The 21,717-nt window shown below is 40.3% G+C and overlaps 1 protein-coding gene across 1 annotated transcript; it reads left to right on the top strand.

Annotated features, from left to right (window-relative positions):
• The first annotated feature begins 4,452 nt into the window (after positions 1–4,452).
• On the top strand, positions 4,453–20,257 carry TSPAN13 (tetraspanin 13). Its single transcript, XM_017836273.1, has 6 exons — positions 4,453–4,584; positions 15,372–15,539; positions 16,651–16,731; positions 17,568–17,681; positions 17,994–18,104; positions 19,266–20,257. The coding sequence occupies exons 1-6, from the start codon at positions 4,522–4,524 to the stop codon at positions 19,338–19,340; spliced, it is 612 nt and encodes a 203-aa protein (XP_017691762.1). The 5' UTR covers positions 4,453–4,521; the 3' UTR covers positions 19,341–20,257.
• Positions 20,258–21,717: the final 1,460 nt, after the last annotated feature.

The raw sequence follows: 21,717 nt of genomic DNA, 5'->3' as shown, positions 1-21,717 counted from the left end.
TCCAAACAACATAAACAAGTTTATTCTGTATGCTTGACTTGTCTCTCCATCGTGTCTGGCTTGTAATGATCATCATGAAACACTACCACAACACCTTTGTGTCAACCTGTAAGACAGCAAAGATTAACCCAACAGCTACACTTACCCATGCTATTCCTCACTCCCTGGTGCCAGAAAGGGCTTCTTTAAATTGGAGGATGGGATGGCACAAGCGCAACAGCAGTGCTGGGAACTGGTTTTGTTCCAGGAAGCAGGGAGGACGTCATGACTGCATGGAAACAACATGGCACAGCCAATTCATTACTAATACATCAGGAAATAACTGTGGTATATCCGCAGGACATTTGTGCTGAATTAAAAAAAAAAAAATCTCGATTGTTACTGCAGATAACATTTCAAGTGTATGTTTTATTGACTCCGTATATTCAGTCATAGGTTACTGACAACTAAGGTGACTAACTGACATGACTCAATAACTGAGGCGGTTCAGGTGACTGAGATGACTCAGATTTCCCTGTTCAACGACACAAGAAATGACAGGACCTTGGTAACTCTACATCCATTGAGAGACACGGTTGATGACAACCAGCATTTTACTTCACAGACTTTGCTGACAGATTCTACAGTTGTCATCAAACTTCAGACATACTTAACTGGCCCAGGGACAGGAACATACTTTAATGGTCAACTGCAAAGGTAAGATAAGGCCTTTATTTACTCCAAGTTAAGCCAGCTGAAACCCTGCCCCTTTGTGCGTATACACTGTTCACCTCAAAACTAACATCTAAATATGTCAACTGTACACAATAAATACTACTCATAGAAACAACTGGCTTTTTTTAACCCTCTTTTTCCCCTCCCTGATTTTGATGTGCATGAGAGACTTCATACAAACAACAGGGAAAGAAAAATGACTTTGCAAAACAAAGAGTGAAATAAAATACTCAAAGTGCTGTCAACAACTCATTGTAAACCTGGGAAAAATAAAGTGATAAAAATCAATTTCTGCAAACAATGTTTCAATCACAGTTTCAGACATGCCATAATAGTAGAGAGAAAGAAAGGAGGTCACACATTCCTAATTTTAAGACAATGTATATACTTCAGGAGAATTTTGTATATATTTGAGCCTTTACATTTCAAGCTTGTGCTTCAGAAGTGATACAGACCTTAAAGTTTCACACACATAATAAATAAAAGAAACCAGCGGCAATCATGGGGTCACAGGCTACAGAAACAGAAAAGATTTGCCTACAAGCTGAGTTTGCATTCACATTGTTTCAGCAGAAGGCCCCATGCAGAAAACCTCCTACAACCACTGTAGCTGATGTGAGTTTACCAGGAAAAGAAGTGTAAACTACCCAAACAACTTCATTTGAAGCTTTTCTGACTTGTAAGAAGTGTGCCAGCATTGAGACCCACTAACTCTATGTTTTCACTCCCCTTTCCCTTTGCAGGAGCGTTTACTTTTTGTGCTGTCTTGTAAGTGCACATCAGCAGCATTACAAGTGCCCAGTGTACTCTCCCCCCGCTGCAGTTTCCCATGAAAGAAAGACTAATTCACGCTGTTTGTAGCCCCTCTTGTTGCCAGCAGTGCCATTGAAATACACCAAAGAAGGTCAGGAGAACAAAGACTGTGCAAGGAAGCAGAGAACAAGCATCAGAAAAAAAAGTGAGGGAAGAAAAGGAGAAGGCGTATTCTGCTCTTGGTTATGTCTGGCAGCTCTGAATTCATGTAACAGATGGGAGTGCAGCATTTATCCCCTACAGAGACGAAGGCTGAGGAGACAAACACTTAGAATCCTCACTTGGACCAGCTATTTAAATAACCTTAAGAAAAAAAAAATCAAATAAACACTATCTATGTTTTCCCTACAAAGGGAGAAAGATTTCCTTCCAACTCCAGGAGACTCTTTCCATAACTAACAAATTATAATTAGCCATTTAAAAGAATTAAGCCAATTTAGTTCCAGCCAAAATACAAGCTAAGTGCTGAAGTCTGATGTGGAATGGGAGCACAGATGTACTCCTAACCACTATCAGAAACTACAGCAGTCAGCACAGACAACTGCTGTATCAGCAAAAGTATTATTCTAAATCCAAATTTGTACCATAACTTGTAAACAAAATTGGAAGGGGGTGGGGGAGGGAGAACTAGACCCCTCCTACATTCATTTGTCATAGCTCTATTTACTTAATTGGAGCCTTTGATTGTTTATACCAGCTGAATTGTGCCCCAGAGTTTATGGTCAGAGGTGGGTATGAACCAAGTTGCATTAGACATGGTTCGATGCCTGCCTGAACATGAAATAGGAAACATGTAAGAGGTACTTCCCACCCACAAAGGGCTGTAGGAGCTGGGTCCCTTAATAAGAAACACCAACATTAATTAAAAAAGTGGAGGTATATCTTTTAATAATTAACTGTGAAAGAGATCTCCTAAGCCCAAGGGCAGCGGATGATAATATTGAATAATTCAGCACTATAACCAAAGGAACAATGGTACAGTAACTTTAGACGTGAGCATTTGCAACAAAATCCAACAAAAACATTTGATATGCTGATGGCTTTTTGTATTCAGCAACGGGTATACACTCAAGATAGTCTTTCCTATTGAGTAGACATCAAAGAATTTCTGAAACTGGTATTTTCAAAGAAATTAAAAACAGCCAGTAAAATTGCACTGAACCAAATGACTTTATACTGGGTTTATGCTCTGCCAGATTTGGGCCCAAAAGATCAGAAGCGTGGACCAGTAAAGGCAGTAGTTCCAGTCATTAAATCTGCATTTCCAATAGACCAAATTAGCCACAATGTCAAGTCAGTTTAATTATCAAGGTGAAAAAAAACCCCAACAAACCAACAGATTTGTAACTCCTCCTGTCACTTCACAAAACTCCAGCAGCAGGGATAGTCTGTGTCTGTCAAGTTTAGAAACAAACATACATAAAACTTCAGCAGCTGTTGAGCTTTCAGATTTAATTTGTGGTCACAAATATTGGAGAATTTTAATTTGTTGCCTGCCTACCAGCTGAGAGGTAGATATACATCAGTAAAAAAATGAGTGTTTGCTATTGCATGAGAAAAAAATGTGTGTTATATTTAATTGCAGAAGTCTGGCAAAACATCAAAGAGCATGGAAAAAAGATGTTTAAAATAAAAAAAGAAAAACAAAAGATCTGAATGACAGACTAGGAAAGACAAAGCTGCTGTTCAACTGCTCTCTGTCTCACTGTTGGCAAAGATTATTTGCCTGCTGGGGCTTCCCTTAGCAGATGAAGGCCAGCCAAATTACAGAAAACAAAATGCTTTTGGAATTTCCTCCTTGAACTGTTTTGATGACAAGTTCCTATTAAGAATTGTTGTGAATTTATCAGAAAGTAGATGCAGCTTCCTCTGCTTACTAGGAACTGACCATCCCAACTTCTTCTCTTACACCAAACCCTGATAAAGTAAAACTACTGTGTGATGTACCCCTACAGACATCCCGAGGGAGAAACACGTGTCTCCTTGTCTCTTTGTGAATCCCAGCAGAAAAGATAAGAAACTGTCTTGGACATTAATCCTGCAACACATGCCCATGTTGAAATAGCTGTCAGTTATTAGATTTATTGTAGCTATTATAAAGCATCATTCAGCAGAGCCCAGCCCATGGCGACTGTGGAGACAGGATTTTGGAGAGTTCTAGCAAAGAGGGACACCACTCGAGCCTATTGAGAACAGCAATAAGAATTAGGTACCGAATAGCAGGAAATTACTGATAGACGGTTTTGTAAAGTGAAATAATTGTAAGCGAAAACATTTAACCCTCAAATTAAGGAAATGTACAGATTAAACATGTAATGAAGCACACTGAAAACACGATTTAGCAAAAAAAAACGTAAATAAAAAATGTTAGAAATAAGCAGACAGTGGAAGCGTTAGGTTGCTGGTTGGACTTCATGACCTTAAAGGTCTCTTACAACCCTGATGATTCTGCGATTAGCTAGTAAAACTAGTAAAACTAACAGCACTCCGAACACTTTCACGGCCTGCACAAGTAAATCCCTGGATGTCTCCTCGGGATTACACAGGCCATCGACTGTAGGTACGTGCCGCCCCGAGCGAGCCGCGAGGAACCGCCCGTGTCCTGCACAGAACGACTCGACTCGCAGACAGCGCACGCAGCCGGGGCCGCGGGGCAGGCGGCGCTGCGGGACCGGGGGCGCGGCGGGGCGGAGGGGGCGAGGCCCGGGCGTGTGTCGTCACAATAGCGGGGAACGTGGCGCGCTCCCGCCCCCCGGGGACGCGCCGGGCCCACGCGGGATCGCGGAGCGGGATCGCGGCGCCGCCGGAGAGAGGCCGGCGGCGTGACGTCACCACCCACATTTGCATACATTTACCTTTGCGCCCGGCGGCGGCCAATCAACGGGCGCCGCTCACCTGCTGCGGCCGCACCCGCGCGCGCCGGGGGCGGGGCTGCGGCCTCCTAGCGCTGCCGCGGAGCTGCGGACGCTGAGCGGGGTCGGTGGCGGAGCCACGATGGCGTGCGGGGGCTTCGCCTGCTCCAAGAACTGCCTTTGCGCCCTCAACCTGCTCTACACGGTGCGTGCCCGCCGCGCTCCGCCGGGCTGGGCCGGCGGGGACTCCCTCGCTCCGCCGCTGGGTGGGGAGGGGAGGGGAGGCTCGCCGCGCTTCTCCCGGCGGGCCGTGGCTGTGGGGCTGGGGGCGTTCCGGGGCGCGGCCGCCGCTCGGTCGCGGCCTCCGTCTCGGGACGATGGGATGGGATGGGATGGGGGTGGTGTGTGTGAGGAGGTGACAGCGCTTAGGCCGAGCTTTGTCACATCGCGGACGTGGCTTCTCAGGATCAAAATCCAGGGCGGTCCGGGAGCGCTGCCTGCCCGGGGCGGCGGGGGGGGGGTGTCTCATCTCCCGGAAAGAGCGGCTCCAGGGCCCGGCCCGCCCGTGCCCTTTTTCTCCATCTGGAAAGGGCGCTGCAGCAATCCAGGCGTGAGGCAGAGAAGGGTTTGTTTTGTTATTCCTCAGCCAGGGAGCAGCGCCGACATAAGTGCAGCTCGGTTAGTCACAAGGCCCCGAGGCCCCCCCCCCCCCCCCCCGCTGTCCCCTGGGATGGCCCTGGGAGCAACAAAGTCCGGCTGCTTTGGGTGGTGGGAACATACGTGAGAGGGAGGGAAAAAGTCGTATGTTAAACTGAAATAACTGACCTGCTGAGGAGCTCCAGACAGGTGCCTGGTTTTGTTCCAGCATGTTGGAGGACCTGTTTTCAACAGAGAAGAATAAAATCTCCAATTGTGGTATAGCTGTGGGGTTTTTTCCCCTCACTATCTATTTTTAAATGACACAGAAATAGGAAGAAACAGGAGTAAGTGTAATGGCTTCCTCTCACAGCACATCTGGAGAGGTAGTATGTCCTCTAAAGTTTCAAGTTAACAACTGTGCTTGAGGATGACTTTCAGCAGACTGAGACTGGGGCCAGCCGGTGCTTGTGGACAGTTCTGTAGGTGCTTTTCCAAAAGCACTGCCTGACCTCGACCGAAGGCAAGAGGGGAGAACAAACAGGTCTAATGCCATTCATCAGAACAAACAGAACAGCTGGTGTTTACTGGACCTGATGGTGATCCCCAGGATGAAGCATGAATGGATGTAGAAGTGCCTGTGCTGAAGCCATAGCTAGTTGTTATATTCTTTGGTGTATGAGGTGACACCCCCCCCCCTTTCCTCAGGAAAATATATTAAAAAAATACAGTTCATTTGAATGTTGTGTGCTGGTTTTGTCACCCAAGCAACTACTTAATTTTTGCTGCAGCACCAAACATGAAATGTTTGTTTCAGTATGTAAACATATTTGTTTTGATGAGCAGGCTTTCAGTTTTTCTTATACCTAGAGCAGCCACTTGACTTAAAGTAAAATGTGTGGTACCTTTACCATTAGAATACCATTTTTATTAGCACAAAGCTCATCCTCCAAAAGCATCCACGTTTCCTCTTGATGCTAGAAAGTAACTTATCAAAGTAATTTTCTTTTTATATTACTTTGCTCTCTGAAACTCTTTTTTAATTTGCCTATTAAGTGTCCTGGTTTTTGCATCCATTGTCAAAGCATTGTGCTTGGAAGTTTGGTTTTTTCTTTTTTTTTTCTTTTTCCCCATCACTGCCTCTTGTTCTCTGGGTGTGTACCTTCTGCCCTCTTTATCAAAATTGCTTTACTGGTATTATTGGAATATGCAAACATGAGTACAGAAATTCTCAGATTGTCACACACGTGTGCTTGGCATCATAGACTTTTTTTGGGTTGGAAGGGACCTTAAAAACCATGTAGATCCAATCCCCCTGCCATAGGCAGGAACCTTCCACTAAACCAGGTTATTGAAAGCTCCAGCCAACCTGGTCTTGAAGATTTTAATAGAGTTTTTAATTCATAGGGTTTTTTGTAATGTTTGTCTTACATGCAGAGTTCCTAATGCAGAGGAGTGACCATGTTACATCTTCCATGCAAATCTGTCTGCTCCATCTTTTTGCTGCATAGGGGAAACCTGGTGTTAAGAGGCAGGGTGAACATCTGCATTTTCCTGGGGAAAGAGAGTGTGACTGTCTTCTGTGTTATCTGATAATTCCTGACTAACGTGGTGGCTACATGGAGCCAGGTACAGGCAGCCAGGAATAAGAGAAACGCAGTTCTTGCCTCAAGTGGCAGTTTCTTTCACAGTGGTAAGTGGATCTGTGATCTCTGAGTGCAGTTCTGTTTTGGTTTGTGTAAGTTTACTTTTGGCTGTAAGAAGTAAATAGGCTGCTGTTTGCTCTGTCTGACAGTCTGCAGTCAGCATTTAGGAGTTCAGCATCAAAAGGTTGCCCCAGCACCAGCCAGTGCTGTGCTGGTCTAGCTCAGCATCATGACTGGATGCTCAGCAAATGGGACAGGTTGCCTTGGAGCCATTTCTGTTGCTCTCAAGGACGGGTTGAAGGTGGCAGTATAAGCTGTGCTATCTAGCCTGGACATGTAAATAAAACAGTGGTACAGAAGCTGCCACGTATTTGGCAAGGAAGGTTGATGGTTTTTGTTTTCCTTGGCGTTTTGGAAAGGTTTCTATGCTCACACTTGAGAACACATAAGAGTACAGCAAAATTACAAATACATATTGGGAAATGTTTTGCCACTGCTTGGGAATCCCCTCAGCTATACCATGTGTCATAGCCAAAGTGACAACAGTTTGTGGTGGCATCTCAGAATCGAGTCGTGTGCTGAGTCTGTAGACCCAGGAGTGGGTTTTGGTTTCTCACTTGTCTTGCACACAGTGCACAGTAGCATTTAGAGCTATGAAGGCAGACTGTCCTTAGGGAAGGAACAGGAGAATGACAGGGCACAGAGAAGGAGGCAATATGGAGCATGGTATGGTTTGATAGTGCTGATCTTTTCAGCCGAGTGGTGCAGATTAGAGACACCTTGAAACCAGGGCAGTTATTGAAAAGCCCTTTGAGCGCCCTATAGTAGCCTTGTAGCTTACATCATTAGTTGAGTTCTTTGTAGTGTTGTTTTTGTTTTGAGGGAGATATATGTATGGAAGAAAGATCTGTGGGATCACCAGACTTCGTGAAATCATTTTGCAGCCTCTTAAAAAACAACGAACAAATACGAAAACGCAAGTAAACATTTTAGGAGACAGTTGTTCTTGTTACTTAGTGAAAAGCTTTCGTTTCCACAGACCAGGGAATATTAAATGGTTAAATTTCACTGACATTATAGCATGAAAGTAGTTACATGGCCAGTAACATAACTCTTTACTAGGCCTGAAACGGAAAGAACAGGCTTTTGTGATAAGAGTCAGGAATGCTGCCTTTCACATAAATTGCTTTTTCACACTTCGTGTCTCAAGGTTGTTCAGTAACCAGACTACTGGTTGCTCTTCCTTTAAGTAAGTCATGTAGTAGATTTTGCTTTCTGTTAGAAACCCTTTGGAGATACCAAAGCTTTCCTTTTCCTTACAATAGAGCTGAAGAAATACTGTAAGGAGATAAAGTTGCTTACAGGTGAAGTAGCTTACAGCTGTGATAGAAACCATTTTAACTTAGTCTTAACTTGCTGAAGATACACCACCATATACTGTTGTTTGCCTGTTTTAATGTGATGTTTTTAGATGAAGAAGTGCAGGGAAACAGAATTGTCTTCTCTATTCTCTCATTGATTCTCTATGGCTGTGCAGAAACTGCCAAGTTGAAGGGGAGAGTGGTGGAAACAGCTCTACTTTCAATATATATGCCATTTGAGGTTTAAGCTTTAAAGCTTCCTTAAAAGTAGTGAAATATGAACTTACACGTTCATATGGAGAGGGAGGTTAGGGAGGATGTATTTCATCATCTGTGTAATCTTTCTGGGTTTAGTTCCTGTTCCATATCCAGCCTAACAGCTATTCTGTAAATATTTCCATTGTTGGTACCAGTATAAATGCTATTTAATCTCATTACCTGGGAATGGTGAGTCAGTATTTCATGAAATTTAAATTCTGAAATGCAGTTTTTACCTCCTTGGGCTGAGGCTGTAAGAAAGCAGTGGGAACATGAACTTCTGCATATGACTTCCTTCCTAGCCAGCAATCCAAGCTAGTTGAAATATCAAAAAGTTGCCAGTTAGTCAAAACAGCAGATTTTTCTGGTGGCTTACTGTTGTGGGAAGGAGGAAGCGGTTTTAGCATTTGAATTGTTTCTCAATGGCATTGTCTGGAGAAATCATGTGTTGATATCTTGGTTTCTTTTTGTAATTTAGACTGTAAGCTTGTACATAAGTATACAAAGGGTATGTGTAAAGAGAAATACATTTTTTCTAGGAGTGAGGAAACGAGCAGCTATGTGCACAAGTGAACTTGAATTTAAAGAGTATAGCAAATTAGGAGATTTATTAGATTTGTTGTTATTTTTGAAACATCTCTGAAGTTCAAATGTTTGTATATATCTGTATTATTAAAAAAAAAAAAAAAAAAAGGAAATCCCCTAAAGTGGAGTCTGCTCCATTCCTCTCATCTTCAGCTTACAGTCCTTAAAATCTTCCCTGTACAGATACTGACATGGTAGTAACATTTTGTCTAATGACAATATGCTTGATTTTCTTTTTTTTTTGACTCCAAGGAAGAAATACTCTTGTCTCATGTGGAAAACTACTGATCTTCACTTAGGATTTGTGCTACCTATAGGTTTGTTCTGGTAAAGCATTTTCTTAATTTCAAATTTATGAGTTTATATGGATTTGTTTGCCTGTATTTGCATGTGTGCTTTTTAAGTAAGGTTGCTAGGGTTTATATTGATGAAGGAGATAGTATATAGTAAATGAGGATGTTAAATTTTTAAGATACTGTCACCCCTCCACATGCATATGCTTCCCATGGCTCTGTGCTGCTTTTCTGGTTTATGGACAGTATGTTCTTGCAGCATCATCCTGTACACAAATTACTCCAGTTTGAGATTATTATAAATTCTTTTGCTCTTAATACCTGTTGGTTTTCTATGTGAACATGCCTTAAGTGAATATGACCTTTTAAATCACTTCTGAGAACAAGACTTGTAATTGTGTTTTTGAAGGTGTGTAAGTGCTTCTGGAGAATCATTCATTGCTCTTTTATTGAGAGACTTCCTTTCATTGTAAGAAGGTGCTTTGTTGATACAGGATTTAGGAGCTATGTAATGAGCTAGAAGGTACAGAACAGTCCTTTGTCAGTGCTAAATCCATCTCTTATCTGGCTGTTGAAACTTTGATTTTTGATGTGGAGAGCGGCAGAGTCTCCATGTGGAAGAGCTGGCTGTGATGTGTGGGAGTGTTGGTTGGAAGGGACTTTTGAGGCTTATCAGTCCAGGCTCCTGCTCAGAGCAGGTTTATGAATAACACTGTCTTGCCAGCTGTGGCATAGTCTGTGGAATCTTGTAAACCTCTTAGAACACAGATTATCAGCTTTCTGAGTGAGGCACCAAACCACCTTGCAAATGTTTCTGATGTCCAGTCCGAACTTCCCAAGCTGTTACTTGTGATACCCAGAAGAGTTTGCCTCCATGGTTTTTGTAGTGTGCCTGCAGCTTCAGTTACTGTTTGATTATCCCCAGGCTGCCTCTTTGTCAGGCTGAACAAACCCAGCTCCATCACCTGCTTCTCATCCTCAAGGCTCCAGGCCATTTTCTTGACTCTTACCAGGCTCTCAAATTCCTTTTCAACCTGGGAGGCTTGAAATAGAACACAGTATTTGAGCTTCAGTCTCACTAACATTGAGTTTCCATTGATTGCACTCCTTGGCTTTCCCTGTTTGCAGTGAGAGCTGACTCTTGGCTCGTACTCAGCAACCAGTTTGATCTTCAGATCTATCTCAGTAAGGCTGTTGTTCAACCAGTCTGATCCAGGCTCCACTGAAGCACCCCAGGAGCAGAATTTTGCACTTCATGAGATTCCTGTTGCCTTATTCCTTGGGTTTATCAAGGTCCCTCTGAGTTGTCAGTCCCTCTTCCTTGTTTAGTATCATCCACAAATTTTCTTAGGATTCATTTTGTCTTATGCTCAGGTTGTTGATGAAGATACTGTATAATGTTGGTCACAGTATCAGCCCTTGCAGTGCTTCTTACCCTCTACCAGCTGGATGCAGAGCCATTGATTATTGCCCTTTAAGCTTGGCAGTCCCTGTTGCCATCCAGTGTAACAGGCCATTTCTCCAACCCATGCCTTTTCCACTTAGTAGTGAGACTCCTGTGGGAAACTGGATCAACCCTAATCACTAAAAACTGGACTGTGATTTCATTTATTTCTGGTAGATATATCTAGCAAATATTTGAAGTGTTTGTAACCAAAGCTAGCTTTATGTTTGTAAATTCTTATAGGTAAAATGGAGTTTCGCATGTACTTCAGTCTTCCAAAGATGAGACTGATTACTTTGAGGGACTTCTGGCGCTGTGAAATGCGGTCTCAGTAAAATAAAATGTGACATTCAAAAGCTCCATAGAGAGTCCTTTTTCCCTTATTTAGTGGAAATATATGACCTTTTTGTATGTAGGTAAAGCTTGTACGTTTAGAATGTACATTACATTCATAGCTAGGCTTCACGAACAAAGATTTGGGAAGAGCTCTACCCACATTTGTTACAAGCACGCTGGTGGCTAAAAAGGCCAATGGGAGATAGACAAGTCCAGTTGCAAAAGGCACAGCAGAAAGACTATTTAGGTGGTATCATCAACAAGACACGATTCTTTCTGCGTTGTCTTTTCTCCTCGAGAGTGATCCTGCATGTGTTCTCAAAAGAATCAGCAGCATTATGGATAGTGTGTCTCCAGACCTCCCGACTGGAGGCCAGAGTAGACCAGTGATGAAGATCAATGTGGCCAAGGCTGAGATGTTGTTTCAGGGAGTCCTTGTATCTCCTCTTCGGGGCTCCTCTCTTGAGGCAGCCAGTGGCAAGTTCGCCATAAAGCAGGATCTTAGGGAGGCGGTGGTCCTTCATCCTTGAGACGTGTCCTGCCCGACGCAGCTGCGTTCTCAGTAACATGGCCTCAATACTTGTGACTGCTGCTTGTTCTAGAACAGATGTATTGGTCACATAATCTGACCAGTAGATGTTTAGGGTTGTACGGAGACAGGAGACAGCGTTGATGGAAGCGTTCTAGGAGTCGCAGGTAGTGGCGGTAGATGACCCGTGATTCAGACCCATTTAAAGGAGTAGACAGCATGATGGCTCTGTAAACACTGATCTTTGTGCTTTTCTTCAGGTGTTTATTTCGCCAAACTCTTTTATGGAGTTTTCCAGAAGCACTGTATGCCTTTGCTAACCTGTTGTCTATCTCTCCATCAATCTTACCATCTGAGGAGATGAGGCTGCCTAGGTAATTAAACTGCTGGACTGATTTGAGCACTGGTTCGCCAGTGGTGATATGGGGATGAAGGAAGACTTCCTGATGTGCAGGTTGATAGAGAACTTCTGTCTTCTTTAAGCTGACTTCCAGCCCAAAATTAGTAGTTAGAGTCTCTTTGTTTCACGTATGTTTTACTATGAAGTCTTAGCAGCTTCACTTTTAGAAATACTGCATTTAAATCCTTTCGTGTCAAAACACTGGAATAAGCACTGTTGAATAGTCATTTCTAGTGGTTAAACAGTGTCTAATGCTATGAGCCTTACATTGTTTTACAGACTTGTAAAACTTGTGCTCAAAACAACTTAAGACATTTTTCCTGTTTGTAGTTGCGTGCGTTTACTTTAGTTTTTCACCTTATGGCATTATAAAACTATATCTAGAGTTATTGCTCAACAGTCATATGTCCATTCCAAACCTGATAATAAGAGAATAACCATAATTTCATCTTTCAGTCAACACATGGAGGAGTCAGGAACTTAACATTGAATCCGTTTCTGGAATGGTTTGTAAACCTGCAGTCTCCATTTCAGTTTTGAAACAGAGAGTCAATTTTCCGTGATTTCAAGTGGCAAAACAATAATGTAACCAATAATAGTTTTGATCCATATCATGGATCTGCCTAACTGGATACAGCATTTTCATGTAGTTTCAACCAGGGACCAGTAGCACAGGTCTGTGATCACACTGAATTTCCAGATGTTTTAAGAAATTGGACAACTTTGTGAAGTGAAAGAAGAAAAAATACAGACTTGGTGTTATGGAGGTAGCACTTGAAAAGGAAACTGATGGCTCTAAAACTTTAATGTGATCCAAAGGAAAACTAAACTATTTTATGTTACTTTATTTTTCAAAGCCATTTAACTGATTCCTGAATATTTGGGGTTCAATAATGTGTTTAAAAAACAGAGATGCTTTTTTTTCCACTTGAAAACCAGAGCTGGTCTCAATTCTGTATGTGACTGTTCCTACCAGAAAAGCTTTTTGTGCCAGGGGGTCAAGGTAATAACTTCTAGTGTCATATGACTAATTTCATGCACATATCATCAGATTAATATAAGATGAGATGAGTAACAGCAGCAAGAAGGAACTGGTACCCTGCAGTTCATGTACTGCATTTATCCAGTAGGTGTTATAGGCACAGATTCTCTCTCTTCTTTTAATTCCAGTATTTTAAGAATAAAACTAGTTTCATCTAATTGTTTTGGACCTCTTATCAGATGAGTGAAGAACTGAACATGTTTTGGTATCCTGGTCAAAAGTAAAGGATTACATTCAGCTCAGTCAGAAAAGTATTGGTGAAAATCATTAGAAACAAAGTTTCATCTGGTCTTTGTGAAATAAACTGAAATTTGACATTGCCTTTGAGGTTTTTTATAACAGTTTGAAGAGCTGTGTAATGGCAATGCAAGTTCAATGCTTAGAAGTTGATGCAGAGCATGGGACGTCAGTCAGCATTTTTTTGATTTGAAGTTGAGTTATGGAATTTCTTTTGGTGCTTGCTTGTTTTTGGTGCTTACGTGGAAAAATAAATCTTGCCGGTGAAATGAGAAACTGAAATAAAGTGGATGGGCATAGATGGGAACAGGCAGGTCTTGCATATAACTGTCTGCTTAGCAAGGCTAATTTTTTGTGTACTAACATCAGAAAGTTTATAGCCTTGTGCAAAATGGATTCAGAAAATTTATGTGTGTCAGAGCTGAGATGCTTTGTTTTGGTTTTTTTCTTCCTCCTCTGTAATTTTGATTCATGACACTTTGGCCTGTTGTTTTGGTTTTAAATAAACATGGTAATTAAGGTGTTTTGTTTAAGAGAAACAAATGTGAAATAATCCCAAAACTCTGCTAGTACTGAACAATTCCTTTGAATTTTTTTTTGTCTCTTCATGTATTGAGAGAAGTGTAGGTCTGACAAATATCCTACTTTTGTTCTTGCAGACCCTTTAATTTCTTGTGTGGATTACTGGCATTTGGTAAAAAGTTTTTTGAGATGTGTTGCTCTGTGAACACACAAAAATCCCCACCCCCGGGTTTTGATATTGATGAGCATCTCAGCTTGTTTTACTAGCTTTCCTGATGTTATCCTAGATTTCTATGTTTCAAAAGCAGTTCTGTGTTTCAAAAGCAGCATTGCATACTTCAGTCTTCTAAAATGTAGTTAAACTGAAAAATATGTGGATGTATTTGGCAGTAAAACCAACAGAAAAGCCCAGCTGTAGAGTAAGTATACTGAAATGATAAATTGGAAATTGCCTATTTTTTTGTTAATCTCCTCCCGCATCTCTAGGTAAGCAATGAAATGTCATGAGATTTGCCTTGTTTGAATGGAAACCAGTGAGCAGGTACAAGTGCTTGCTCTACATCTGTTATCAAATAAAGCCAAGTAGTTGGACTAGACTAAGCACTTACTGTTTTATTTTTTTGGGGTTTGGGGTTTTTTTTTAAATAATTATACAACTTCTGGATATTTTTTATGAGATCAGAGTTCCAAAAAGTTAAAACTCGCATATTGAATTGGTGTCATTTAACAGAGAGTGTAGTTAGTGATGTGTTACACATAGGTATCTTTCAAACCAGAGAGTGTATTGGACATCTGGGTTGGCTTTGTCTGCTGCTCCACTCCTGCTGTACCTCATTACAGATTTCTCTTCAGCTTTTCATCTTGGATTTTTTTTTTTTTTTGCTTCTGTGTTTTTTGGCATGGAAACAGGAAAGGCTGGAGCTTCCTGCCCATATAAACAATAAATCCCAGTGAACTAACAGCAACCGATTATGCCTGCCTTCCCCGAATACCATCTTTAAAAGGAAGGAAACAGCATAAGTATTTTGGGTATTGAAATAGGATTGGGTTAATAGTACAACTGTTTTCTTGAAGAAATATGTAGCAGAGACAGGGCACCTTTATTATTTTACTGCATGAAGTTCTTGAGATTCAGATCTAAAAAGTATTTTTATGTGACCGTGTTAACTGTTGTGTTATATCATCAGCTGTGTGAAAACTTCCCCAATGAATGAATACAGCTGTACACCCGATTACAGTTAGGTCTGGCAAAGGCGCTTTTTTGCGCATTCAGAGCTGCGAAGCTGTAAATTCCGTTTTCTTTAAGTACACTGCCTTAGTTTCACAAAACATCTGGAATTTTCATTCTCATTCAACTGTTGAATTAAAGCCGATGATTTTTAGCTTATTTGTTACGTTATGATCTCGGTTAGTGTCTCTAGTCAGTCACAGATAGTGCAACATGACTTGACTTGTAGGTAGATTAAATTGTTACAGTCCCAGGTCAACAGTATTGAAGAATATGTGTGCCTTAAAACATCTGGAACTGAAATTACCTCTGCAATGAAGTGGAAGATTGGTTTGTTTAGGGTTGTGCTTCTTCTCTTTGCACTGGAAAGAAACATTGTACCTTTCTACAAACAACTTTAATGTAAAAAATTGTATCTGTGTATAGGAGCCTCTTTTAATACACAGACTAACTTTGTGTTTTCTCTTCCCTCCAGCTGGTGAGCCTGCTGCTGATTGGAATTGCGGCATGGGGAATCGGCTTTGGCCTCATTTCTAGTTTCCGAGTTGTAGGAGTGGTAATTGCTGTAGGAGTCTTCCTCTTCTTTATTGCCTTAGTTGGATTGATCGGTGCGGTGAAACATCATCAAGTATTGCTATTCTTTGTATCCTTCTGATGCATTGCATTGATTGCAGCTTGGTTCAAGCCATGTAAACAACCTGCTCGGTCAGCTGAGACTGATGGGGAACGGGCTTCAGAAACAGAACAGAAATTCACAATCTTACTTTGGTCAAGTACAGTCTAAATTAGACTTCCTTCCTGTTTAACTTTATTTCAGCTTCCTTTTTTTCTCCCTTTTCTGTGTTCTGAAGATAGCATTCACATATTGTAATTTTTTGACAGCTCTTTATGGTGGCTTACATTGTCACAGGTGCCTCTTACTGTGTGCTCAGTCCTACACAGAGCTAAAGTATGTGAACTGTTAATGTTTAATGTTTGCGGTCTATGAAAGAGTACTGACCTCCACTTTACAGACAGCTTAATTGTGTGAGGCAAGGATATGCATCTGAGCACAGCAACCAAATTGAGAAGGTGATCCCCAACTTTCAGAGTGTGATCTTTAATGTCAAAGTTTATTCTTTTTGTTTTATATTGTTTTCAGATGCAATAGTACAAAAGTGTGTGAGGCTGTGTTCCAAGAGCAACTCTTAGCTTTTTTTTTTTTTAAAACCTGGGCTAAAGTTATTTTTTGTAATTAATTACAAGACTATGCAATAGTACAAAAGTGTGTGAGGCTGTGTTCCAAGAGCAACTCTTAGCTTTTTTTTTTTATAAAACCTAGGCTAAAGTTATTTTTTGTAATTAATTACAAGACTATGTAATTGAAAAGAAATGTTCTGAATATGCAACCCCCAGAAAAATATTTTCTTTATTTAAGTGAAATATTTTGAAATGACAACATGAGTCTCTAAAACTGGAGGAATTGGCTGTAGATTCTCCTCTCAAAGCTCCTCTTATTAACCTCTCTGCTGATGTTTTCTTGCTAGGCAAGAAATATCTAACCTGGCAATACCAGCTATGTGTAGTAGTAGCCAAAAAGAGACAATATATGGTAACTGAGTTCTGGGAACATTATTTTCCACATCCAGCCAGAATTTGCTTCTATAGTTTTTTTGTGTCAAAAGACTTACCCAGTGAAATACTGAATACCATTAGGTGTATATGTTATAAAAGCAAAATTAATTTCAGAGTATATCCTTAACTACTGTTTTCAGTACATGATTATTCTTCTGCTAGTCTTTATTGTCCAGTTTTCTGTCTCCTGTGCCTGTTTGGCACTAAACAAGGACCAGCAGGTAAGAAAGTGTCTTGATTTCTCAGTTTATCTATAGCATAATACTATAAATACATATGTACACAGGCACACATCTTTGTATATAGTCTTTTACAAAATGGGGAGAGCGCATTTGAAGAAAATCAGCATTATCCTATTATTTAAAGACTAGACTTTAGTCAGTGCTTGGCTCTGGTACCTAGAAAGAAATACATCTGGGTCCTAAAATGACTTTCAGATGTTTGGTTTTTTTTTTTAATTGATTTAATTTTAAGCTTCTTTTCTAGGTTTATGGTCACAGGTATAGCAGCATGGTATCTTGAATATATCATGTGTTCAGCAATTTAAGATAAGCTAATGAAATCTACAGTAATTATAATGAAAAGGTGATAAAGCCACTGAATTCTTCTTGTGTAACTGAAAAGGTTGTAACTGCATTAGGAACAGAGGTGACCCTTATGTATGAGAGTAAAACAGTCTTCCATGTGGTATGAGACTTAATTCTTACTGCATAAGAGGTGGGCAAAGGTACAGTGACTGAATAATCGGCTTTTTTTTTTGTTTAAAGTCTGAGCAGTCCCAGTTAAATTCATTGCATGTCTCATTACTAGTGCTCTTGTTGGGTTTAGGAAAATCAAAGAAAGAAAATTAATTATACCCATGGATGTGCTGCTGTTAGGTGCTGTTATTTCATTAGCTACACAGGCTGTTTGGGCATTCAGGTAATTTTTAGTATGTTATCCTGTTAAGCATCAATATCTGAAGGTTTTAGTTAGAGCCTTATCAGCTTGGCCTCATATTGGTTTGCAGTGCAGAACAGTTCAACTAATATTATATGTATTTGCTTATGCCTTCTAGAGTGAACTGCTAGAGGTGGGATGGAATAACACCAACAGTGCAAGAACAGATATTGAGAGAAATCTGAATTGTTGTGGATTTAGAGCTTTTCATCTGAATGAAACCTGCGCAGCTGTAAGTTCTTCAAGTGTGAAAAAACATAACATTTTCATACTGTGTTCAAAAATTTACAACTGTTTTCATAGTTACAGACAGCAGCCTTTTAACAAATGTGTAAAATAGTTGTTAAAGTGATACCGAGCTCTTCTGGTAATTTACTGGAAAGACAATCACAGAGCACCCTGCAAAGGTTGCTTGCTTTTTGGGAGCCTTTTAAAACCGTTAGAGTTTGTCCATGGCTAGCAGTCTCTTCTAGAGCAAACTAGATGCTTTCAGTCAATGAAGGGTCATCAGAAAGTGGAGTGAAATTCTCTGTATCTGCTACAGGATTGTTTTAGAACTCGCCAGTGTAAACCATGTGCACCGATAATAGAGGAATATTCTGGAATGGTGCTGAGATTTGTTGGAGGCATAGGACTTTTCTTCAGTTTCACAGAGGTGAGTAGGAGGTTAGAAAATGGAGTGCTTTTCCCTGACTTTTAAGACTTTGTTTTGTGAAACACTTAATTTTAGGGGATTTATTACAGGAAATTTCAGTCCTATCTCAGGAGTCAAATAATTAATTAGGTCAAATTTTTCAAGGCTGTCAGCTCTCTTAAGTCTGCCAGAAGGAAGGTTTGTCTTTTTTCAGCACTAGATGTTCTTGCAACTCTGTTATTTAGGCAACAAATGGCAATGTTCAAATGTGGTGCTGTAAAGTTTTAAGTTTTTCAGAAAATTAGTTATTCAGGCTTACTGTTTTCCAACAGTAATAAAAAGAGTGCCATTGCTTTATTTACCTTGTTCCCTCTTCTTCCCACCTACTCCCCTCTCACCCAGACACATAGTCTTTGAGGATTTTTTTTTTTTGGTGCCACCTGTAGTGCAAAGATAGAGTTGCAGGATGAGTGAATTGAAAAAGCAGGTTAAAATAAGAAAGGTCTTTTATTCTTTACTTTAGTACCTTGATGATACATAACTTGCTTTATTGATTAGTGTATAAAAATCCTCAGAGGATGTCTTTTGTGACCCCATAGTAGAGCATGTGAAAATACTCCTCCTGCTGCATAGTGCAGTTTTTAGAAGGTTTGTAGATACTACAGCAACCAGAGAGATACAACAACATATACAGAATCACTCTGATATCAGCCCTCAGTTTCCCTACTAAAAAAAGTGAAGCTGCTGGGAAAGAGGGATGTGGTCGGGGGAATGTCAAGATTTGAAAATACATGAGAAAAATAACTTCAGTTAAGTGGTAACTGTAAAATGAAACAGTTTGGAGGATTTGTTTATCATTATACTAAAAACAGATTTGTGAATAGTGATCATTTGGGGAAGGGGAAGAATAATTTCACTCTAGACATAACTATAGGTAATATTTTGTATTGCATTGTGGATACAGTGTTGGCTTTTTTGTTTTGTTGTTCTCTCTGTTGCCATAAATGAATTTTTTTCTGAAAAGGTGCATTCTTGTTTCTAACTGAGAAAGCTGGTGTGTGGCTGTACAGTTTTAGCAGCAGTAAAATATCCTAAACTTGTGTTTAAAACAAATTTTGTAAAACTGATAGAAGATGAGGTGGAGAGCCTCTGCTTAATGATATCTTTGGTTTTTATTTTCAGATTCTGGGAGTCTGGCTGACTTATAGATACAGGAACCAAAAGGATCCCCGTGCAAACCCTAGTGCATTTCTTTGATAAGCTTATAAAGGACTGAATCTTCTCTCTGCACCCTCTACTTAAAAATACTGATTCTCCATAGTTTGATATTTCTCCATAATAGGAATTCTACGTGTACCCAAAATAAAATTTAATTTCCATAAGAAATGTGTAGTTTTCATATTTAATTTCCACTATTTTTCTTCTAAGAATCTCTATCTTAAAGTAGATGGGTGCATTCAGTAGCTGGGCAGAGTTTAACTGCTGGTTAAATAACTCTCTTGAGACTTTGTTAATTGATACAGTGAACTCTAAACAGTGAGTTTTATAGCACTACTGGCTTATCTGGTGTCAAAAAAACCCCAGAAGTATTTTCTGCTGTATTCACTGATTACAAAAATTCACATGAATTCTCATTAAAATGATAAAAATGTATGGTGGATGGTTGGGTATGATTTGCCTAGGTTTTAGGATGAACTCTAGTAAACTTTTTTGTCTCCATTTTCCTGTTAAGGTAAAAATAGAAGCTAAAGATGTTATTTTCTGTAGTGCACATACATGTATGTTAATGACTACTGTAGTCTTCACCCCTCCCCTTCCCTGTTTGTTTAGGCTTTCTGTAGCTTTAGAATTTTGTTGAGAATAAAAAATAATTTTAATGGATATTGTCACTACGAGAACAATGAATGAAGAAAACCAGGAGAATGTAATCTGCAGCTGATTAACTTGAAACTTTTTTTTCTTTGACAAGTGAATGAAGTCTGGTATTTGCACAATCAGTGTTGGAATCAATGTCTGTCATCTCTGATGTAAGAAACTTGATGTCTGGAAAGTTGTTGTACAGTTACTTTTTTTGGATGGTGTAAAATTATTGTTGTAATAACTCAGCAGTGTATATTTCTCTGTCATCCAGATAACAGTCTTGATTTCATGAGAGATTGAATGATGTGTAAAAANGGAAATGCAGAAATCCTTCAACATTTTTGAAAAATATTTTCTTATACTTTAAGACAAGACTGTTTAAAAAAGAAAGAACAAACAAACAAAGATGGTTTCCAGTAGTTTGTTTTCTAATAACAAAGAAAAGAATTCAAGTTAGAGCAGTGTTATCCATGTAGTAAGTGTTGTCTGAGGTGAAGGAAAGCATGGTCCCTCTTCCTGGCAGTCCCAGACATGTTGCATCAGCTGGAAACAGCAGACATCTAAGCACCTGAGTTGCATAATGTTCCTTTTGTTTCTAATCACACTGAACTGCAGAGCTGCGCTCCACTTTCATTTAGTTGCTGCTTCTGGTGTGGTAGGCAGCTGCTGTAGCCTGATAGACGGCTCTGCAGGAAGAAAAGGGAAGACTATTAAGGCCCTCTGCCAAGGAATACAGCACCTGAGTGAGGTGGAAAGGAAATCAATGAGGGCAGTCACAAGTAGGTTCTCAGTGTCCCTTTACTGGGGAGATGCCTCCTTATCCTGCAGAGGAGGCAAAAAGAAATTGAAATACATACCCAACAGAGAATTTTCAGACTTTCCCGGGCTGAGTGCTCCTGAAGAAGGAATTATCTCTGAGGTTTCAAAGGGGAAGAGCGGAACCTGAATGCAGAGGGATGTCAGGAACTTGCTAGAACTGCTGCTGTTCAGGTGTAGCTGGTTCAACATCCGTGGTCAGCGCCACCTCCTGGTGCTGCTCTGAGTTCCTGCTGCGCCTGTCCAGCTGTTATCTGGCTTGAGCACATACTTGCACATTCAGGGTAAGAGCTCTTGTGTTGAAAGACCTTAAGAGCCTTTAGACTTACATTACACTTTAGGAAGTGTATGCAGTGCTTTCCCACCCCCCACTGTTACTGTCCTTTTTAAACAATTAGCTGTTCTCAGTATGTGTCAAGAGGACAGTGATGATGTGGCTATCTTCAGGAACAGTTCACTCTCCTGGTCGAGACAGGCTGTGTATTTTGTACATTGCAGTAAAAAATTCAAGGAAGAGTCATAGGGAGAGAGTTAATGAAGATTAAAACAATACCATATTGCTGCTTCAGTTTTGACTTTTTTCCTGATTATTTTGTTAGTGCTTAGTTTTGGGTGGGTCTGGTTTCATAAATATGGTAGATGATGTTGGAATGCAAATATGCATCAATGTGAAAATACTGAAAATACTGCCACCTCAGAAGCTCTCTTGTCTCATAATGTGAATTTGTTTTAGTGGTCTAAAGACAGATCAGTGAATCATGTTTGATTAAAATTTTTCTATCATATTAACAATAGTTTCTCCCTTCAGGATTGTGATTAAGAAACCCCAAAAAACAACCCATACAAACCTTGACATTTCCATTAGAGATGTGGATTTGCTTTCTGAACCTGATTCTGAAGGGGGGCAATAAAACACACTGAGTCTGACTTTGGTTTTGTGAGGGGAAGAGGGTAGCCT

This window comes from Lepidothrix coronata, unplaced genomic scaffold (assembly GCF_001604755.1).
Source record: "Lepidothrix coronata isolate B3197 unplaced genomic scaffold, Lepidothrix_coronata-1.0 Scaffold273, whole genome shotgun sequence".
Classification (NCBI taxonomy): Eukaryota; Metazoa; Chordata; class Aves; order Passeriformes; family Pipridae; genus Lepidothrix; species Lepidothrix coronata.
Note: the sequence above shows the minus strand (reverse complement) of the source record. Positions and strands in the feature narration are given on the sequence as shown.

Coding starts and splice junctions, on each gene's coding strand:
- TSPAN13 (XM_017836273.1), top strand. CDS start 4,522: ATGGCGTGCGGGGGCTTCGCCTGCTCCAAGAACTGCCTTTGCGCCCTC. Junction 16,732..17,567: donor CACTAAACAAGGACCAGCAG/GTAAGAAAGTGT, acceptor TATGCCTTCTAG/AGTGAACTGCTAGAGGTGGG. Junction 17,682..17,993: donor TGAATGAAACCTGCGCAGCT/GTAAGTTCTTCA, acceptor TATCTGCTACAG/GATTGTTTTAGAACTCGCCA.